We start from the raw sequence: 21,082 nt of genomic DNA, 5'->3' as shown, positions 1-21,082 counted from the left end.
TTCTATATGTATAAATATAATTATATATATGCTCAGCATTAAAGCATTCAAAATAATGAAAATAGAGAATGTAAATAAACAGGTATAGCTATCTTTAGATAAATAAGCTTCATAACAAAACCAGTTAGGAGATTAAAAAAGAAAGGGAACAATTAGTTAAGGGAACAATTCACCAGGAATATATAAAAATAATAAACACTTATGCACCAAATATTTGAGCCCCAAGTTTTATGAAACAAATACTAAAGTCATAAAAGGCCACATAGGTCCTGACACAGTAATAATGGAGGACCTTAATACCCCACTCAAATTTTTAGATAATTTTAAAAATTAAAACCAAGAAATCTTAGAGCTAAAATACACTATGGATCAACTTGATTTGACTGACATATAGGATATTCTATCCAACAGATAGGGAATACACATTTTTTTCAGCAGCACATAGAATCTTTTCCAAAATTGATATCATAGGACACAAAGGAAATCTCAATAAATGCAAAAATTGAGATAATTCTATGCATCTTATCAGATCACAATGGAATAAAAGTAGAAAATAATAACAACAGAAACCACAAAAATACTTGGCAACTAAACAGTACATTTTTGAATGAACAATGGGTCATCTGAGAAAATAGAGGTGAAATTAAAAAAAAAATCCTAGTGGAAAATTGTACTGAGAACACAACCTGTCAGAACCTCTGTGATGCATCCAAGGAAGTTCTAAGAGGACAGTTTATAGTGATAAGTGCTCATATTAATGCTGAGAGATTTCAAATAAACAACCTAGTGATGTACCTCAAGTCTTTTGCTAAACACCAAGCAGCCAATCCCAGTCCCTGTAGATGGCAAAAATAATAAAGATTAGGGAAGAAATTAATGAAATAGAGACTAAATGAACGGTATGTAAAAGTAACCAGAGTTGGTTCTTTGAAAATGTAAAAGAAGTTTGACAAACCTTTGTCAATTTGACAAAAATTAAGAGGGACAAGACACAAATACATAAAACTAGAGATTAAAAGAATGTCATTAGAATAGATTCCCATGAAATACAGAGCCTTATTAGAGTAAATCTAGTCTGTGAAATGTTGGAAAACCTAGAAGAACTGGGATTTCTAAATGTGTTTATCTACCAAAATTAAAACCAGAAGCTATAATAATGTAAAGAGACCCATTACAAGCAAAAAATTAAAACCAGTAATCAGAAGTCTCCCTTCAAGGGATGACTCTAGACAGGCTTACTAGATTCCAGTGAATGAACTTGCACCCTGGAACATCAGAGTACAAATGCTTGACTTGACAGATCTTAATATATATGACAGAGTGCATGCAATCCAGTGAGGGTTTATGGAGGGGTGCAGATGGGGAAAAGAGTCTAAATATGATTAAGATTTATTTTATGAAATGCACAAAAATCTCAATAAAAATATGCATTTAAAAAAGTCTCCCTTCAAGGAAAAACCTAGGACTGAATGGCTTTACTGTTGAATTCTGTCAAACTTCCAGGGAAGATCTCATATCAGCACTTCTTAACTTAGTCTACAAAATATGAAGTGAAAGAACACTCCAAAATTCATTTTATGAAGCTAGTATTATTCTGATACTAAACCCAGATAAAGAAACAGTAATGACAACAACAATAACAAGAAAAAAACCCACCACAGACCAATTTATTTGATGAATATAAATGCAAAAATTCTCAACAAAATACTTGCAAACTGAACTTAGGAACCTTTTAAGAAGATCATACAGTATAAGTGGGTTCACCATATATAAATCAATAAATGCAAAAACATCATATAAACACACTAAAGTTTCAAAAATACATAATCGTAGGCATTTGACAGCTCAAAATGTTTTTATGATAAAAATTTTGAAGAGGTTAGGAATAGATGGAATATACCTCTAAAAAAGGCTGTAGACAACAAACCTACCACAAACATATTAAATGTAAACACTGAAAACATTTTCTCTAAAGTCAGGAACAAGACAATGATGCCTACTCGCCCCTCTCTTACTGAATATAGTGCTTGAACTGTTAGCTGTAGAAATTAAATAAGAGAAAGGCTTAAAGAGAATAAAATAGGAGAGGGAGATGTCAAACTATCCTTATTTATAGATGCCATGATTCTATACTTAAAAGACCCCATAGAATCTACTACAAAACTAGATCTATACATCCAGTAAAGTTGCAGGATAAAAAAAAAATCAATATAAAAAGTAGCCTTTTTCCAATATGCTCACAGAGAAAGAAACTAGGAAAAATACCTCATTAGAAATAATAACAAAAAATTAATTACTGTATTTGAGGTATGTCCTGTCTTCAGCAGTGGGGTTTTATCTACTAGTTCTGGGAGATAACCAAGAGGTTTGGCAACAGCCTGTGTTATTTTGGGAGTCTCCTGGACCATTGTCACCAACCACTCAAAGGGATGTCGCTTCTGCTCACACTGTGTTCCTTGCCAAGCAGCTTCCGTGTATACATAGCACTAATGTTTAGACACTGTATGTGCATGGGTGGCACTGTAAACTCATCCAAATGCACATGGCAGAAGAGGACATAGATCCTAGGTAAAAACCCTGTCTCTTTTTCATATATATAAACAAATGATATTTCTTACCATATGTTAAATATGGATCCTTATATTTACAGACAAGCATACCATATAACACTCATCAAAGCAGCTTCTTTTGAAACACATGGAGGCTACTGCGGAATCCCACAACTGGTCAGACACAGAGAATATATGTCTGAGAGATACCCAGTACTGTGACATATCCACAGTTGAACCTCTACACTTTAGGCTCATGGAACACAGCAGAACAAGGGGTAGAGAGAAAACTAATGTATTCCTCAACTCTCACCAGTAAAGCTTCCTTATACAACAGAGTGTGATACGCACAGAAGGCCACAACTGGCCAAGTTTTAAAGAATAAGGGACTGCAGATTGTGTATCCTTGGATAGGACTCCTTTATGGAACCTCACCCATCCACAGCTCAGAGACCATTGTGGAAGAGGGGGCAGAAAGATCGTAAGAATCAGGGCTAGTTCATGAACACAGGGAAGCAGAGGCTTTTAGGCCACTGGAAGCTTACACATTTGAACTTGTAGCAAGGGTGCCAACTTAATTAAACAAAGGCCCAGAGGGAGAAGAGAAATGGGTGGTGGGCTAGCCTTAGACTGAGAACTATTGGAGACCGATTGCTACTGGATGAGGGAGAGTATGCCTTACATACGGTCTCTAGATGGGCTGACTGGACTCCAGTGGATGAATTTACATCTGGGTATAAGTATTTGACTGCATAGGACTTAACATGTATGGTGGAATACATGAGGTCTGGTGGGGGATGAGGGGGCATGAATGGGGGAGGGGATCTAAATTTGATTAAGAGCTGTTGTATGAAATTACAAAAGCTCAATTTAAAAAATCTAGAAAATTAATTACTTAGGAATAAAACTAACCAAAGAAGAGAAAGACCTCTACAGTGAAAACTTAAAGATTGAGAAAGGAAATTGAAGAATGTACTAAATGATGGAATGATGTTTTGTGCTTCTGGATTGGCAGAATTGGCAGAATCTATGTTGTGAAAATGGCTACTACTAATATTAATCTACAGAACTAATGGACTGTCTATCAAAATTCCAATGTCATATTTCACTGAACTAGGGGAAAAAACAATCCAAGAATTCTTATGAAAATATGAAAGACTATAAATAGCCAGAGGAATCCTATTGAGTTAGAACACAGCTGAAGACATCACAACCCCTGACCTCAAGTTATACTACAGAGCTATAGTGATAAAGACAGCTTGTTACAGACATAAAAACAGACAAGTAGACCAATAGAGCAGAATAGAGGGTTCAGAAATAAACAGGCAAAACTATGCCCACCTAATTTTTCATAAAAGAGGAAAAATCATACATTGGAAGAAAAGATAGCCTATACAGTAAATGATGTTGGCAAAACCGGATTTCAACATGCAGAAGAATGAAATTAGATTCATAACTTTCACCTTATACAAAAATGACCAAAAGTCCTGGTTTAAAACCTGAAACTTCAAAACTTCTAGATGAGAGCATAGAGAATACTCTTCAGGACATCAGGGTAGACAAGAACTTTATAAATAGAGCATCAATAGCACAGGACTTGGCCCCAAGTATCAATAGATGGTACTGTCAGCAGAGCACACAGACAGCCTACAGGATGGGAGAAAATCTTTACATCAGACAAGAGGCTAATATCCAGAATATACAAATAACTGCAAAAATTAAATACTAGGGGAATAAAATTACAAATCAGCAAGTGGGTCAATGAACTGTATAGACAGTTGTCAGAAAAGAAATATAAATGGCCAACAAGCATTTTTAAAAGTGGTTAACTTGCCAACTCATCAGGGAAATGAAAATTAAAACTACTTTGAGATACCACCTTACCTGTCAGAATAGCTGCCATCAAGAAATCTGAGGAAAAGTTGGAGAGAATGTGGAGAAAGAGGAACCCTATTGATGGCTTCTGGGAGAGCAAATTTATACAGCCCTATGGAAGTCAGTTTGGAGGTTCCTCAAAATGAAAAATATTGTGCTACCACATGATCCAACTGTCTTACTCCTGGGCATTTATACAGAAAATCTCATACCTTACTATACAGATATTTGTACGTCCATGTTTATTGTTGCTCTATTCATTATAGCAAGGAAATGGAACTAACCTCCTAGTTGTCCATCAACAGATGAATGGATAATGAAAATGTGATACATATATAAAATGGACTATTATTCAGGTCTAAAGAATAAGGAAATCACAAAATACACAGTAAATTGGATAGATCCAGAAGGTATGATAGTGAGACTCAGAAAGTAAAAGAGTTTTTTTTTCCTTCATATGCAAATCCTAGCCTGTAATGTATACAGGTGTATATGTAACCAAATGCATGTGTGGATATACTATAATATTTAGAATTGAGGAGCTGAAGAGACAAATTAGTAGTTAAGAACATTGGCTGTTCTTGCCGAAGACCCAGTATGGTGGCTAACAACCATCTGTTACTCCAGCTCCAGAGAATCCAACACCCCCTTCTGGCCTCCTGGGGCATTGCTCATATATGCACTTACATCCAGACGAAACACTCATACATGTTTTTAAAAGAATTGAGAACAAGAAAGGGTAATTTGGAAATAAAAGGAGCATAGCTTTTCTCCTTTCATCTTTAGTGGATGTGTGAACTCAATTTTCTGCATATTGAAGTAGTAGGAATCATTTCTGCATTCCACAAGAGTACAGTAAGTGTCATTCTTTTGGGGTAGTGATTATGAGAGTTGGGCTTTTGGTTTGATTCCACTGACCATTAGTGCAGTGGGAATTGGACATGACTAGACACTGAATGCATTTTGTGTTGACCCACTTAGAAAAGTGATTTATTGTTTTTCTTATTGATATTTGCTGCAGTGCTGTGTCTGCACTTGGATGCTTTCATTTGGATGCTTTCTCAAGAGTTGTCGTTGTTGAAAATTCTTAAATAAAACATTAAAATAAAATAGGAACTTACCTGTCAAGTTCTGAAGAGAAACCAAGAGCAATGACAATAGCCAGGATTGTTTGAAAGTCTGTGGGACCTCCCTGGTCAATGATTCTAAAAAAGTGAGCCATGTCTTCTCACTGGGGCTGTGATGTCTGGTAGGGGGCTGCTCCCAACTCCTTGTTATAGGTAAGTCCATTTAAACTCTTTATATATGTATCTGTATATATTAAGAAGCTTCTACAGGGTGTGGAGAAATGGCTCAGTGGTTAAGAGCACTGGATGTTCTTGCAGAGGACCTGGGTTTGATTCCCAGCATCCACGTGACATATACAACCATCCCACAGCCATCCATAACTCCAGTTTCAGGGGATCTGATGCCTTCTTCTGACCTCTGTGGGCGTTGTATGACATGGGTGCACTTACATGCAGGCAATACACTCATTAAAATAAAAATAATAAATAAAAAAGCAGCTTCTACAGTAGTAGTTTCCATATGACTTTTCATTCTTTTTTGTATATTTTTATTGAATTTTTGCGTGTTTCATATACAACATGTTAATCATCTTTATACATCCTTTCCCATAGGCACTGCCCCATAACCCCTCCAACCAGATTTCATGCATTCTATTATTTATATCAAGCCTTATCAAGTAAACTTGGTGTAATGAGACATTCCTCAGTGCAAGTCCATCCACTGGTGTCTAGTCAGACTATTCAGAGTCACTCCCTTAAAGAGGATCAGCTGTCCCTTACCCAGAAGCTGCCAGTAGTTCTTTGGCTAAGATAGGGGCCTGCTGCCCATTTCCCCAATTCTAAGCAAAGTTTTGTCTGCTTGAGTTTGCAAGGGTCTTATGAATGCTGACACAATTGGTGTAGATTCATATGAGTGAGGTCCCAGGAACCTGTAAGACTCTGTTTCCATATGGTCATGCACTTCTTCCCTTGGCTCTTACAATCTTTCCATCCCCTCTTCCACAATGGTCGCTGAGCCCTGGGTGGGTAGAGCTTAATATAGCAGTCCTGTCCAAGGACCCACACTCTGCACACTATTCTTCTCTACACTTTGGTCATTTGTGGCCTTTTATACTCATTGCCCTCTGTTGCATGAGGGAGCTTCACTGATGAGAGTTGAGAATGCATTCATATTCTCTGTACACCTTGTTCCACTATGAGCAAGAGAGAGAATGTGGAGAAAGAGGAACCCTTATTGATGGCTTCTGGGAGAGCAAATTCATACAGCCCTATGGAAGTGAGATCTATGACCTCTCCAGCCATGTGTATTTGGTTATGTTTACAGTACCTCACATAAATTCCTTCACATTGAATGGGCTTTAAGTCCAAGTAGATAGCTGTTGATTATCCCCAAGATAAAAGTGCCACTATTGCCCCAAAGTAGTTTGTTGTGCTGGTCATTATTGTGGTTATTAGGCCTTAAAACTGGGGTTGAACCATCAATTAATGTTCTCCCTTAGCAGCTTGGATAGTGTCCTCCAAAATTATGAGAGCTACCTTTTATGGAGGTGGCTTCGAGGCCAGTCCCTTTGCTCCAAGTCGTGTGCCTGAAATATGTCCTATCTTCATCAATAGGATCTTACCTTCAACTTCTGGGAGGCAACCAAGGCTGTGGCAGTAGCCTGTGTAATTTTGGGAGTCTCTTGACTACATTGGCCAACAACTCAAATGGAGGTTTCTCCTTTCGGACACTGTTTCTTGTTATATAACCTTCAGCTATGCACATAGACACATGTGGAGATATTGTATGTGTAATTTTTCAGTAGGCTTTTGAGCTAATACATTTTCCTCTGTTTTTTTCATATCAGCTTGGCATTATTTCTCTCTCCTCTCTCTCTCCCTTTCTAACTCTCCCTCCTCCCTACTCAGTTAAGGTACCCCCATTTTTCCTCATTTCACCTTTGATAATACCTGTCTTCTGTGGTCCCCTTCTCTTGAGCTCCTTCTTCTGCTTTACCCCCATGGTTCTGTATAACCCTCCATCTTTCCCCCATTTAAATACCCCCATTTTACCAATCTCCCTATTGGTAACAGCTGTTTCCTACTGTTCCTCTCTCAGACTTTTTCTTTCCCTTTTACCTCCATGTTTCCTTTCCATTTTTCTGGCTTCTGCAGTTACATCAGGAAATATACTGACATATAAAGATTTTTTGCTAGATCCACAAATGAGGGAGAACATGTCCTGTTTGTTTTTCTGAGTCTCTATTACTTCACTTAGTATAAGTTTCTAGTTCCATCCATTTACCTACAAATTTCATGATTTTGTCTTTCTTTACTGCTAAGTAGAACTCCATTGTGTAAACACACCACATTTTCATTATCCAGTTGTCAGTTGAGGGGCACTTAGGTTGCTTCCATTTCTTAGCTAATGTCAAAAGAGCAGCAATGAACATGGATGTACAAGTATCTCTGAAGTAGGATGAGTCCTTTGGGTATATATGAAGGAGTGGTATAACTGGATCGTATAGTAGGTTCATTTTATTTTTTAAAGAGTTCTCTGCACTGTTTTCAATAGTGGTTGCATGAGTCTGAAATTCTATCAGCAGGGAATGAGCATTCTTCTTTCCCCACATCCTCTCCAGCATTTTGTATCATTTGTTCTCTTGGTCTTAGCCAGTCTGACTAGGGTGAGATGAAATCTAAAGTGATTTTAATTTACATTTCCCTAATCACTAAGGATGTTGAACACTTTTTAAGGTGTATCCTAGTGATGTTTATTTCTTCCCTTGAGAACCCTTGTTTTTTGAGGTTTTTTTTTTTTTTTAATGTATTCTGGATATTAAAGCACTGTCAGATATGTTGCTGGTAAATATTTTTTTTTCGACTGTGAGTTTTCTTTTTATTTACTTAGTTGATTCTTTTGCTGTACCAAAGCTTTTTAGTTTAATGAGGTCCCACTTCTTGATTGTGGACCTTAATTCCCCAGCAACTGTTGTTTGATTTATAAAGTTCTTTCCTACACCTATAGCTTGTAGGTTACTGCCAATATTTTCTTCTAACAGTTTCAGAGTTTCAAGTTTCACATTGAGGTCTTTGATCCATTTGAGTTGACTTTTGTGCACTGTGAAAGATAAGGATCTAGTTTCGTTCTTCTACAGGTTGAGATCCATTTGGAAGCACCATTTGTTGAAGATGCTGTCTTCCTTCCAGTATTTGTTCTTGGCACCTTTGTCAAATATCAGGTGGCTGAAATTGCATGCATGTATGGGTCTTCTATTCTGTTCTGTTGATCTGTGCGTCTATTTTTCTGCCAGTACCTTCCTGTTTTTATGAATATACCTATGTAATGTAGTTTGAGATCTGATATGGTAATCCCCCCAGCATTGCTCTTTGTACTCGGAATTGCTTTGGCTACCTGGATTCTTTTGTGATTCCATATTTGGTTTTGGGTGGTTTTTTTTTTTTTTTTTTGAATTCTGTGAGGAATGTCATAGGGATTTTGATTGGGATTGAATTGAATTTATAGATTGCTTTTGGTAGGATGGTCATTTTCACAATATTAATTCTTCCAATTCATGAGCATGGGAGTTCCTTCAATCTCCTGGTGTTTTCCTCTATCTCATTCTTCACAGATTTTCATTGTAGAGATTTTAATGTGTTTGGTCAAGTTTATTCCTAGATATTTATTTTGAGGCTATAGGGATAACTCGCCCTCTTCTTTTCCAGTTAGTGCTCCTTTAGTTTCTTTCTCTTATTGTTCTAGCAAGAATTTCAAACACTATATTGAAAAGGAGTGGAGATATTGGACAGCCTTGTCTGGTTCCTCATTTTAGTGGGAATGTTTCCAGTTTTTCTCCATTTAGAATGATTTTGGCTGTGGGTTTTTTTGTATATAGCATTAACTATGCCAAGATAGGTTCCCTCCAGTTTGATTCCCTCTAGGACTTTTAACATGTTGGACTTTTAGCATGTTGGATTTTGTCAAAGGCCTTTTCTGCATTGATTGAGATGACCATGTGATTCTTGTCTTTGAGCCCATTTATATGATTTATAAATTTTTGACTTATGTAGATTGAACCATCTCTGCATCTCTGGAATAAAGCCAACATGATCATGCTGGATGATAATTTTGATGTGTGTCTGTATGAGGTTTTGCAAGTATTTTGTTGAGATTTTTGCATCTATGTTCATTAATGACATAGGTCTATAGTTTTCTTTTTTTGTTGTATATTTACCTGGTTGTGGTATTAGAGTAATGCTTGCCTCATAGAAGGAGTTTGGTAGTTCTTCCTTATTCTCTCTTTTTGAATAATTTAAGTAATATTGGGTTATAGATCTTCTTTAACTGTTGGTAGAATTCTGCTGTAAATCCATCTGGGTCTGACCTTTTCAAGTCGGGAGGTTTGTATTACTCTTTCAATTTCCTTATTTGTTATGGGTCCATTTAAGCTGTTGCTCTCTTCTTGGTTTAGCTTTGGTGGTTCCCATGAATTTAAAGATTCAACCATTTCTTTTAGGCTTCCAAATTTAATAGAATATAGATTTTTAAACTATTCCCTTATAATGTTCTGGATCTTTATGGTGTCTGTTGTGATGTTTCCCCTTTCATTTCTGATTTTTTAAATTTGGATTTACTTTTCTTTCTTTTGGTTAACTGGGCTAAAGGTCTGTCTATCTTGTTTATCATTTCAAAGAAACAGCTTGTAGATTCATTTATTCTTTGTGTTGGTTTTCTTTGCTTCTATTTCATTAATTTCTGCTATGATTTTTGTTATTTCTTCTCATCAGCTGGTTTGGATTTTGTTTATCCTTGCCTTTCCAGAGTCTTGAGTTTCAATGTTAAGTCATTTATTTGTGCCATTTCTTTTAGGCTTCCAAATTTTTTGAGCTCATTCTGATTTTTTAATGTAGCCACTTATAGCTATAAACTTCCCTCGTAGGACTACTTAAAGTGTCCCAGAAGTTTTGATGTGTTGTAGTATCCTTGTCATTTAGTTCCAGGAATTCTTTTATTTCTTTCTTAATTTCTTCTAACCCATTCATCATTTAGGAGTGTGTTTTTAAATCTCCATGAGTTTGTGTACTTACTGGAGCTTCTTTTGATCTTGATTTTAAGCTTTATTTCATTGTGATCTGATAGAATACATGGAATTATTTCTCTTTTTTTTTTTTTTATTTTTTGAGGTTTGTTTTGTTCCCAAGTATGTGGTCAGTTTTAGAGAAACTTCCATGGGCTGCTTACTAGAAAGTATATTCTTTGTTACTTTGGTAGAATATTCAGTAGATGTCTGTTAGGTCCATTTGATGTGTGGTATCATTCAATTCAGATGTCTCTCTTGTTTATTTTTTGTCTGGTTGACCTGTCTATTAGAGATAGTGGGGTACTGAAGAGCCTTACTAGTGCTGAATTTGGGTTAATCTGTGTCTTTAAGCCCTGTTATACTTTTTAAATGAAATTGGGTGCACCAGAGTTTGGTCCATATATGTCCATGATTATAATACCTTCTTTGTCAATTGTTCCTTTAAGTGAAGTGACCATCTTTGTCTCTTCTGATTATTTTTACTTTGAAGTCTATTTTGTCAGATATTAGAATTGCAAGCCCTGCTTATTTCTTAGTGCCATTTGCTTGGAATATTCTTTTCCATCCTTTTACCTTAAGGTAGTGCCTGTCCTCAAAGATGAGATGATTTTCCTTCAGATAACAAAAAGATGGATTTAGTTTCTTAATCCATTCAGTTAGCCTCTGTCTTTTGACTGGAGTTTAGGCCATTGATATTTAAAGTTATTATTCAAAGATGTGTGTTGGTTGCCATCATTAATTTCTCTTTGCATTTTTTGGGGGTAATTTTGCATTTCCACAAATTGTACCTCCGTTTAGTTTCTTCCTGTTGCCTCCTGGGTATAGTTGTTCCTTTCTTTAGTCCTTTGTATTGCTCTAAGTACTCTCTGAAGGGCTGGTTTAGTAGACATGAATTCTTTCAGCATGTTCATGTCCTGGAAGATGTTTCTTTCCCCTTCAAGTATAATACACATTTTTGCTGAGTAAAGTATTCTGGGATGGCATCTATGGTCATTCAGAACTGGGAATACTTTGGTCCAGGCTCTTCTGACTTTCATAGTTTGCATTGAAAAGTCAGCTGTGATTCTAATGGGTTTTCCTTTATATGTGATGTGCTGTTTTTCTTTTGCAACTTTCAGTATTCTCTCTTCATTCTGTACATTTTGTGTTTTACTGTGATATGCCTTGGGGAGTTTCTTTTCTAGTCCTATTTGTTGTTTTGTGTGATTCTTATACTTCTATGGGTATGCCTCTCCTTCATTAATTTGGGAAAATTTCTTCTATAATCCTGTGGAAGATCTGGTCAATATCATTGACCTGAGGTTCTTCTCTTTCCTCTATGCCTATTATGCATAAAGTTGGTCTTTTCATGGTGTTCCACAATTCCTGCACATTCCGTTCCTGTGTTTAGAAAAAATAAAATCATGTTCTTTACCTGAGTGGTTTAATTCTTCAGCTTTATCATCCTGTCTTGATGTTCTGCTTTCCATTTCGTTCATTCTATTAATGAGGCTTTCTCCTGTTGTTTCAAATTGTCTTACTGAATTATTCACTTCTTTTAGTTCTTTGAGTTGTTTATGTGTGTTCTTTAAATTTGTTGAATTCTTTGATCATATTTATGATTTTTTTTTTTTTTTAAATTCTGTATCCTGGGCTATCTCTAGGGTGTTCTCATAGACGTTTTCTCTAGGACTGTGGTGTTTGGTGGGAACATATTATTTTTGTTTTTACATTACTATTTTTTCATTGTGTTTTTGGCATGTGGATTTATTTTGTTGCCTGTGATTCTAATATGAAACACAAGCCTTCCTTTGTTGAGTTGAAGTCTGAATTTTTTTTTTTTTTGTATTATTGATATACCTTAGTTGCTTTCTGATTGGGTATGAATGGTCTGGGCTTCAGCTTCTGTCTTTTGATTTTATGTTTGAGAGATCACATGACTCCAGTGAGTTTACCCAGGGGCTCTCCAGGAGGGGGACGTGGCCCTTGCTAGTTAGGAGCACTTCAGAAACTTCAGATGGATAGTGCAGAAATCCAAGGAGAGGAGATGGGAGATGGATGTACTGGTCCATACTAGTCATCATGGAAGCCTACGCCCTGTAGCAGTGGGAAGGACTGCAGATGGTCCCAAAGTAGTGGTATGGGAACTCACAATTTGGGGAGCTCATGCCACAAAGGCTGCATTAGGTTCTCTCAGTCACTCTCCAAAAATCTGGGCCCCTGCTAGTCAGCAGGGGAGCCTGGCCCTGGGACAATGGGAGGGACTTTCAGATGGTCTCAAAGCAGGGGACTGGGCATGATGCAATTTGGTAAGCTCACCCCCTCAGAGGCCAAATCTGCTGGGTGTTAGGCACTCTCAGGCAGTCTCCAAAAAGCCATATAACTTTTTCAAATGGCCTTTAATGTTAGTTATTCCTCCCTTTACTTCCTCCTTTACCTTGTCCTCTCATTCCCAATCCCATTTAAACCATCCTATCCCATTATTCCTCTCTTTCTCTTTATATCACTGTATCTATCTTCCCCTCTTAGGTAGCCCAACCCCTACACCCTCTAACTAATTTCCTGACCTCTATAGATTTTCCAGTTGAAACCCATATACGTAAAGGCTCAAAACTAGCATCTACATGTGAGAGAGAACATGCAATGTTTGTCTTTCTGGGTCTGGGTTACCTCACTGAGGATGATTGTTTCCATTTCTATTCCTTTTCCTGCAAATTTCATAATTTTTCCTGTACAGCTGAATGATACTCCTCCATTATGTAAATGTACCATTATGTCATTATTTATTTATTCGTGGATGGGCATCTTGGTAGTTCCCATTTCCTAGCTATTGTGAATAGAGCAGCAATGAACATGGATGAGCAGATATCTCTGTAGCAGGATATAGAGTCCTTTGGGTATATGCCCAAGATTTGCATACCTGGCTCATGTGATGAATCTATTTCTAGCTATTTAGGTTTCTTTTAGACGGGGTCACATTCTGTATCTCAGGGGGCTTAGAACTCAGTATGTAGATAGGCTATTCTTGAACTTACTCTCATTCTCCTGCTCAGCCTCTCAAATGCTGAGATTATAGGTATAAATTACCACACTTCCAGAATTTGATTTTTAACAGTGAACGATTAGCATGTTTCTGTAGTACTTTATTATTCTCTTTACCACTATTGATATATCACTCCTAACTCCCTTCTCAATAGATATTTCATGCATTTCCTGGGTTTTTGCAAGTATGTTCTTGCATTTATAAAAGGTATTATAGTGGATGTTTTTGTTTACTGTTATGATGAGCCAGTGCATCAATTCTTAGAAGTTAAACTGTTGAGTAAAGAAAATTTTAAAAGCTGCCACATAGCACCAAATTATTCTCCAAGTCATTGAATGCAGCACTTTCCCATGAAAGTATTTGACCATACTCTTATTTTCAGATTTTCAATGATTGCAATTTGTTAGTTGAAACTGTATCTCAGTATTATTGTGATTTATATCTCCTGTACTATTTATTTTGTGGGTTTTTTTCTTTTTTAAATTTTATTGTTTTTATTTTATGTGTATGTGTGTATTGCCTGTATGTGTGTAAGTGCACCCATGCCATGCAATCCCCATGAAGGATAGAAGAAGGTGTTGAATATCCTGGAACTGTGGTTATGGACAGTTGTTAGCTGCCATGTGGGTGCTGGGATTCCAACCTGGGTCTTCTGCAAGAACAACTAGTGCTCTTAACCACTGAGCCATCTCTCCAGCCCCTTCCTGTGCTGTTTGTGAAATTCGAGATTCATATGCACCCATTGCATTTCTCCTTCTCTAAACCACCTTATGGATTCTTTGTGTTACAGGAAGAGGCAACAGTAAGGCCAAGGGCAGCAAACAAAGGCATGCTGGTAGTTCTCTAGGGTTGCAGTGTAAGGATTTGATCTTGGGGATAGGGCAAGGCTAGGGTTGAAAGGAAGTCAAGAACTAGTGCTTAGCAGGCCTATGGTAAAATAGAGTTGGGGATTTATCTGAGAGAGAAGCAGCAGTGCTGGTCTTTACATTGCTGGTTTAGTTCATGATAATCCTGACAGGACTGTGTTTCAGGAATGGCAGACCATCTTAGTTTCTCATTGACTATTTAGTCTTTAAATAACTGATTCTGTAGGCTTTTTATTTTAGACTTTAAAGCCACCTTTCATGAACAGGTTAAACACAGGAACAGGCAAAGACCTCAGCCAGCCTGGCCCTCATGATGTCTGAGGAAGCAGTTTGCTGTGCAAAATGGATTCTGTGGCTTTCCCTGAGGCTTCCTGATCCATTCTTGAATGTGACAATGTCTGACAGACTCATTAAGGTTGGTGGGTTCTTCTGTTGTTTTAATTTGAGTGACTTTCTGGGAAAGCTGTGGATTTCAGCCAAAACACTAATGATTATGGCATTGCTTCGAAGGACTGGTTACTTCCGTAGAAAATCATTTCATAGTTATTTATGTCAGCAAATCAACAGTAACCTCTTGGAAGGGAAAGTGATGGGGCGAAACTGCATACATACATACATGCATACACACACACACACACACACACACACTCACACTCACACACATATTTAAATTATTCATAATTTAAAGAAGGGTCAGGTATTCATTTCCCAGAAAGGAGTCCACATGAAAGTTAATCACCAAATTTGCATATAATTCTCTGCCCTACAGTCTCAACTTTGCAATGGACTTATCAAAATAAAGTTGCTTTGCATTTATGATAAGACTTCCATCCTGCTTTGTGCCATTTCAAGCATTTTCCCACTTCTGGACAATGAGAGATTGTCAACCCAAGCCTATGCTTTTAGTGAACTCAGGGTGTCAGTTGGGTTTGGAGAAGGGAAGCTAATCTTTTGGGAGGTCTGTGGGGACTCAGTTGGATGAATTCTATTCCTCCCCTTCCTTCTTGTGAAAGTAGGCTCTTTGCCATGGAAGGAGACAACCTCAAAAAGGAGTGTGATATACACAGAAGGGTTGCTTACAGTGCCTCTAGAACTTTCTGGAGGAGGAGAGTCCTTAGTTCTTTTTATTTTAAAAGGTATTGGATTATTTTATGCATTAACAGACCTCCTCAGTATTTCCACTATTACCATATTATACTATATTCTGCTTATCTGTAAGTACAAGAAACAGGATTTATTACAATATAAGGTGGTGGTTGTTAATCTGAACACAGAGAAGACATTTGTAATGATCATCTGAGAAGACCTCTCAGGATAATTGACTTGGAAGCTCACTCCCAGTGTGCCTAAGATAAAGACAGTTTGGTTACTGTTGGAGGTCCTGTCCTCCCAGGCATGGTAGTAAGCATTCCACTCTGGCAGAGACAGGTCCTAATTTGAATATAGCCTCTTCCCTCTGTGATGGTCTTTGGGAATCTTTGTCAAGAGGCTGATCCTTCAGCATTTCAGTTTCCTTTGTGTGTGAATGGGAGAAGCAGCATATACAGTGGTGAGTGTTACAAGCACAGGCTTCCTCAGTACTCCGCAAAGGGAATGGCAAGGAAGGGCAGTAGAAGGTCCTGTAAACAGGTAAGAAAGCACTTAATTGGGGCATAAAGGTTGAACAGAAGAGATTATGGAGGGAGAAAGGGAGGAAGAGAGAGAGGAAAGAGGAGAGAGGAGAGAGAGAGAGAGAACAGGAATGATTAACAAGGATTTACCTTGTTGTACGTTCAGATTCAGAGTTGTATTTGCTCTAAGAGAGTGCTTATTGATAGAGTTTGGGTTGTCTTTTGATGAGTGAAGGTTTTCAGCTATTATTTCCTTAGTAGCTGAACTGTGTATTTGGCCAGAACCATGGTTGGACTTTGTATTTTCTTTGTGACTGCTGTGTGGCTTTTGGAAGGTCGTGATTTGCGCTGTCATCCAAGACCGGCTCACCATCTCAGGACTGGCTCACTAGTTTTCATCTGTGTGGCTACCATTTTATGAAGCCAGCATGATGATTTGACTTTTCTGCCTTTTGAAATCCAGTTTGAATTTAAAAGATGATCCAACTCTTTGCATGTCTTAGTCTTTTATTAATTCCCATAAAAATTGGCTCAGTACACAGCATAAAGATCCTAAAACATGTGAAAAGTACCAAGTTCTGATCTAGTGGATCAAAACTCTTGGGCCAGTGATGGACTTCTCATTCTGTGGAGAAAGGCTGAGTGGGCATGACACTACTTGGCTGCCAGATACAGCTTTACTAGGCACATTAGCTTTTGCTTGAAGTACATACACTAGACAAAATTCATTAATGTTTGATTTTCAAAATTCAGATGTCTGTATCTTGGATGGCTTGGACTGCTATAATAAAATACAATAAACTGGGTAGCTTATAATAGAAACTTACTTCAAACAGTTCTGGGGTTTTGGGAAGTACATACACTGTCTTCTGTTGACCTCTTCTTATGTCCTCAAGTGGTGTGGGCTTTCCGGGACCTCTTGTATAAGGGTCCCAGTCCCATCCATAAAGGCTCTGCCCTGGTGACCCTGCAGAGGACACAAACTCCACACCATAGCAACATCAGGCTTCCCACTATAAAATTTGAGATCACTCATTTCAGCTTCAGTTCCCTCATATTCTGGTGTAGAGAAAGCACTGGGCTTTGTTTTTTGGGAATTAAGATTTCAGATATGGTGAAGGATTGATAATACATATTAAAAAATTGTGAGGTCAGGAGGTGGTGCTGTGTTGGGCGCAGAGGTGAGTGTGAGCACCGCTATGAGTTACTGGGCCCTGGTGCCTTTAATGCTGCTGGACTATTTCCAACAGTTTTCCTGCCCTGTTTTTCAGAGCCATTGATTTCTCTTGTTTTTAAGGGAATTTCCCCTTTAAAAGTCTCTCTATGCCCTTTGCTTCTCTTAATCTTCACAACAACCCCTTGGAGTACAAAATTTATGAGTCTCATTTTATACTGCAGAAGAGAGATGTCCATGAAGGGACTTGCCCAAAGTCAGTCAGCAGTAGACACACTGGGATATGGGAAGAATTGCTTTTGTTACTCCAAGCAGTGGTTCATTCATTTATCAGCTCCTGTGTACTGAACTTACTCTGCATGTGAGCACTGGTGATAGAGATGACAGCTTGCACCACTGTTCTCCTTGTTGAAGCTTTCTGCTGAGCTCAGAAACAATGCCTTTGATGGTCAGTGTTTCCTCATGACCCGTGGTGTCTGGGATTTCCTCACAGCCTTGAAGGTGCTTTAGGATCTGCATGCCTTGGGACTCCCACGTGAAGCCCTATTCTTTGGAATCTTGAAGCCTTCCCAGTTGGGTGACTGAGCAGTCCAGCTCTGAGCAGGTGACCCTCAGAGCAAACAAAATATTTTTCTGCTGCATGTTTTGTTTTTGTTTAGTGTTTTGAATTTTGTCTGACTGTCTGAGAACTGACATTTTCAATATTTGTTCCTTCTCTGTATTGTGGATTTTTCTTGGGCAGGAATCCAGTGGATATTATTTGTTGGCCAAGGAATATATTTACTTTTCTTTCTCCTCCTTCACCTCCCTTTACCTCCCACTCCCTCCTTCTCCCTACAGTGGACCTGACCTTATCCGTGATGGTGGATGTCACTGATGAATAAAAGCTTGCTCTGGCCCTCTAGGAGTGCCTCAGTAAGGCCCAGGCCTGCTTCTGAGCCACTGCCAAGAGATGGCTTTTGGTTTATTTCCTTCCTTCTTCCTGATGCCACAAAACATGCTGGTCACTCCAGACCTGACCCAAAAACCATGTATACTGCCTCTATTACACCAGGCCACAGGTGAATTTGGATGAAAGATATTTTATCCAATTGTGCAAACTCCACATACTTGAAAATCTAAGAAGAATTTGATTGTACATCTTTTGAATCAGGATTGGCAACCAGACAACTTTAAAAAAATATGTTCCCTCAGCTGCAAAGCTGGGGAGGAGGAGAAGATGATAGGAAATCACCTTTCACTTTAAGAGGGAAAATCCTTGTTGGCAAGCTGTTCTTATTTGTCCATGGGTGTGCTGATAGAGCCCATAGAGAACTAGGTATTGTTTCCAGATTGGCTCTCTCCCTCCTATCCACAATTTTCTCATTATCTTAGAGCATGTGAGGTTTGTTTAAAGTATGGTTAATTCTTTCTGCTAATACTGAAGAGGACAGGACAGGATCACTTGTTGCATTTCTTCATTTCCCCAGTTTTACCAAACCTTGATTGCAATATAACCGATTAATGAATTGTGAGGCTGGAGCAGAGTTCCTAGTAGAGTCCAAAGATCAACTTTGAAAGAGGCTACTGAATTCTGTCTCTGCTTCTGGGACACAGTTTCTGTATGCTGTCAGCAACCAAACTGGTCCTGAAGGAGTGGCTCTTTAGGAAGCAGGATTGCAGGTAAGGCAAGCTCACCCATTCCTTAGGCTGTAGTTCTGGGAAACAGCCTCATTGTGACCTGGTTATTTAAGGGGAAATAAGGGAACACAGGGACAGCACAATTCCTCAATGGCTAGTTTTTTAGCAGAGGATTTGTAGCATTTACCCCCTTCTGGAGATTGCCGAATTGGTTTTGCAAAGGGCAGCCTCAGTTTCCATGGCCCCTCCTTTCCTCACGTGGCATTTGAGCACCTTGCACATTTGCTGAAGAATCAGCTGTGAAGTATGTGGTTTCCTGTGGCACATTTCTAATAATATTTATATAGGCCATTATTTAATGAACTGTATAAATATTTATCATACAGAACAGGCTTTTGATCATGAATAGGGGCCAGGAGTCAGCACAGCCCATGCTGGGGACTTGGAAGGACATTACTTCAGCCCTTTGAGGTGTCTTGTAGATTGAGACCTGAGGGTTTGTGTGCTGCTCAGCTTGGATTTCTCTCTATTATTTTTCTTTCTTTTTGCCATCTGGAAGCATGGCCTTTTTTCTCTTTCCTGACTACTCTCTCCCAACAGCTGTTTTTTTCTTTTAGAGTGTTCATCTTTGCCTAAAAACAGTGAAATGAAACTCAAATTCCAGCCCTTACTATTCATAAAGCAGGCTTTGAGTCGCACTGACCTAGCCTGGAATCCCAGCCTCTCTGTCTCTGCCGTACTCAGTCAGCTTCACCCCCAGCACCACAACTTGTTTCCCTGGGAAATGGTGCTCCCACTGCCCATCTCACAGGGTTGCCCTAAGGAGTAAGTGAAATCATGAAGTCAGGTAGGTGATCTGCAGAGCAGAACTCAGAGAAGACCAGTTTTTGCTGCACCTGTTACTGATCTTGTTATTGAAGTTACCAAAGGACTTGGTTTTCCAGTTGAGGTTGGTGGTGTAGTTTAAATCCTGGGCTGCCCTTTTCTGCCTGTGTGACTTTGGGTAGATTGTGCCCACCCCACTGAGCTATGAAGTGGTGATGGCTTTCCTGTCCTCATTGATTGGGTTTCTGAGGTGTGAAGAACTCATGATGGAATTGACTGACACAGTGATGATCTGAACCCCTTATTCTTCAAAATTAATTAGAAAAAGGAATAATGTTTTCCATATTTCTTTGGCTTTTCTGTCTCTGAGGTACTGTCAGTAAATTTGGAGTCCAGGACACAGCTGATAGTACTTGTGACCCAGGAACAAAGGGCACAGAGGAAGAGAAAGGGATCTGTTTCACAGAGTCTCCTGGCAGAGGTTTTATAGTTTACAGATCTGGTGTCAGGGACACTAGCTGCCCAAGGGCTCAGACTTGCTTGATTTTAGGATCCAGGTGAGGAAACAACCTCAAAGAGATTACTTAAAGTCATAGTAGTGGAGAAAATGGTGAACCCCAACTGTTGAATTAATATCTCTTTCTTAGATAAGCATGAACTGGGAGAAAGGAAGCTGAATGGAAATGTGTATTCATTTGCTCTTTACTTACTGGTTGTAAATGCAATGTGAGCAGCTGCTTCAAGCTTTGCTGCCTTGGTTTTCCCACCACAATGGATTAGACTCTCCAGATGTGAGCCAGAATAAATTCTTTCTCCCTTATGTTGCTTTTATCAGAGTATTTTGTCACAACAACCAAAAACTAATTAAGACATGGTAAGGAGCAGTTTCCCTGAACTTTCACAGTAAGGATGGTGGGTAGCAAGACAAACAAGCCCCAGTAAAACAAGATGTCTGTGGCTGGCAGAGGCAGGTAGAACACCTGACTAGGACAGTCTTTTCCTGTCTCTCAGAAACTGAGGAGGCTCTGAGTCAAAGCATCTTCCTTGTGTTGTTAGTCACTCCATCCTCAGCTGAGTGCCTGGTGCCAGACCACCCTAATTAGAAGGTACACTGTTAGTTCATGTGCAACAAAGAAAGAAAAGTCTACCAGTAAATTCCAGGATGCCATTGACTGTAAGAATCACTCATTTCAGAGAAGCTAAAAATAAAAAACTGAGTATCTTGAAATTAACAAAATGTGGTTGTACACATTTAAGAAATATTTAATTGCATGATACAGAGATGACTAAATTATCACACTAATAGGTGCAGTAACATGTGCATAACAATAATGGTCATTGACCAAGTACACATAGGACAATGCGTGGGCATATCATACAGCCTGGGCACGTGTTGCCTGAATTCCCTCTGGGA

General features: G+C 38.6%; 1 protein-coding gene and 1 pseudogene across 7 annotated transcripts in view; one reads left to right on the top strand and one right to left on the bottom strand.

The window, feature by feature from the left end:
- Positions 1–5,646, bottom strand: part of LOC103737142 — a 44,768-nt pseudogene extending 39,122 nt beyond the window's left edge.
- Fggy (FGGY carbohydrate kinase domain containing) overlaps positions 1–21,082 on the top strand; it is a 409,436-nt gene that overhangs the window by 15,098 nt on the left and 373,256 nt on the right. For 2 of the 7 annotated variants that reach the window (XM_029565256.1, XM_029565255.1), the window contains exon 1: positions 18,790–18,885. The exons of 1 other annotated variant lie outside the window; for it this stretch is intronic. In XM_029565256.1, the coding sequence (XP_029421116.1) occupies positions 18,827–18,885 (59 nt within the window). In that variant the 5' untranslated portion in view covers positions 18,790–18,826. Of the gene's footprint in view, positions 1–18,761; positions 18,886–21,082 lie in introns of those variants that run through there. 4 more of the 7 variants (XR_003850117.1, XM_029565257.1, XM_029565258.1 and 1 more) reach the window with 3 other exon arrangements.

Source organism: Nannospalax galili, unplaced genomic scaffold, assembly GCF_000622305.1.
Source record: "Nannospalax galili isolate Female #2095 unplaced genomic scaffold, S.galili_v1.0 scaffold718, whole genome shotgun sequence".
NCBI lineage: Eukaryota > Metazoa > Chordata > Mammalia > Rodentia > Spalacidae > Nannospalax > Nannospalax galili.
Note: the sequence above shows the minus strand (reverse complement) of the source record. Positions and strands in the feature narration are given on the sequence as shown.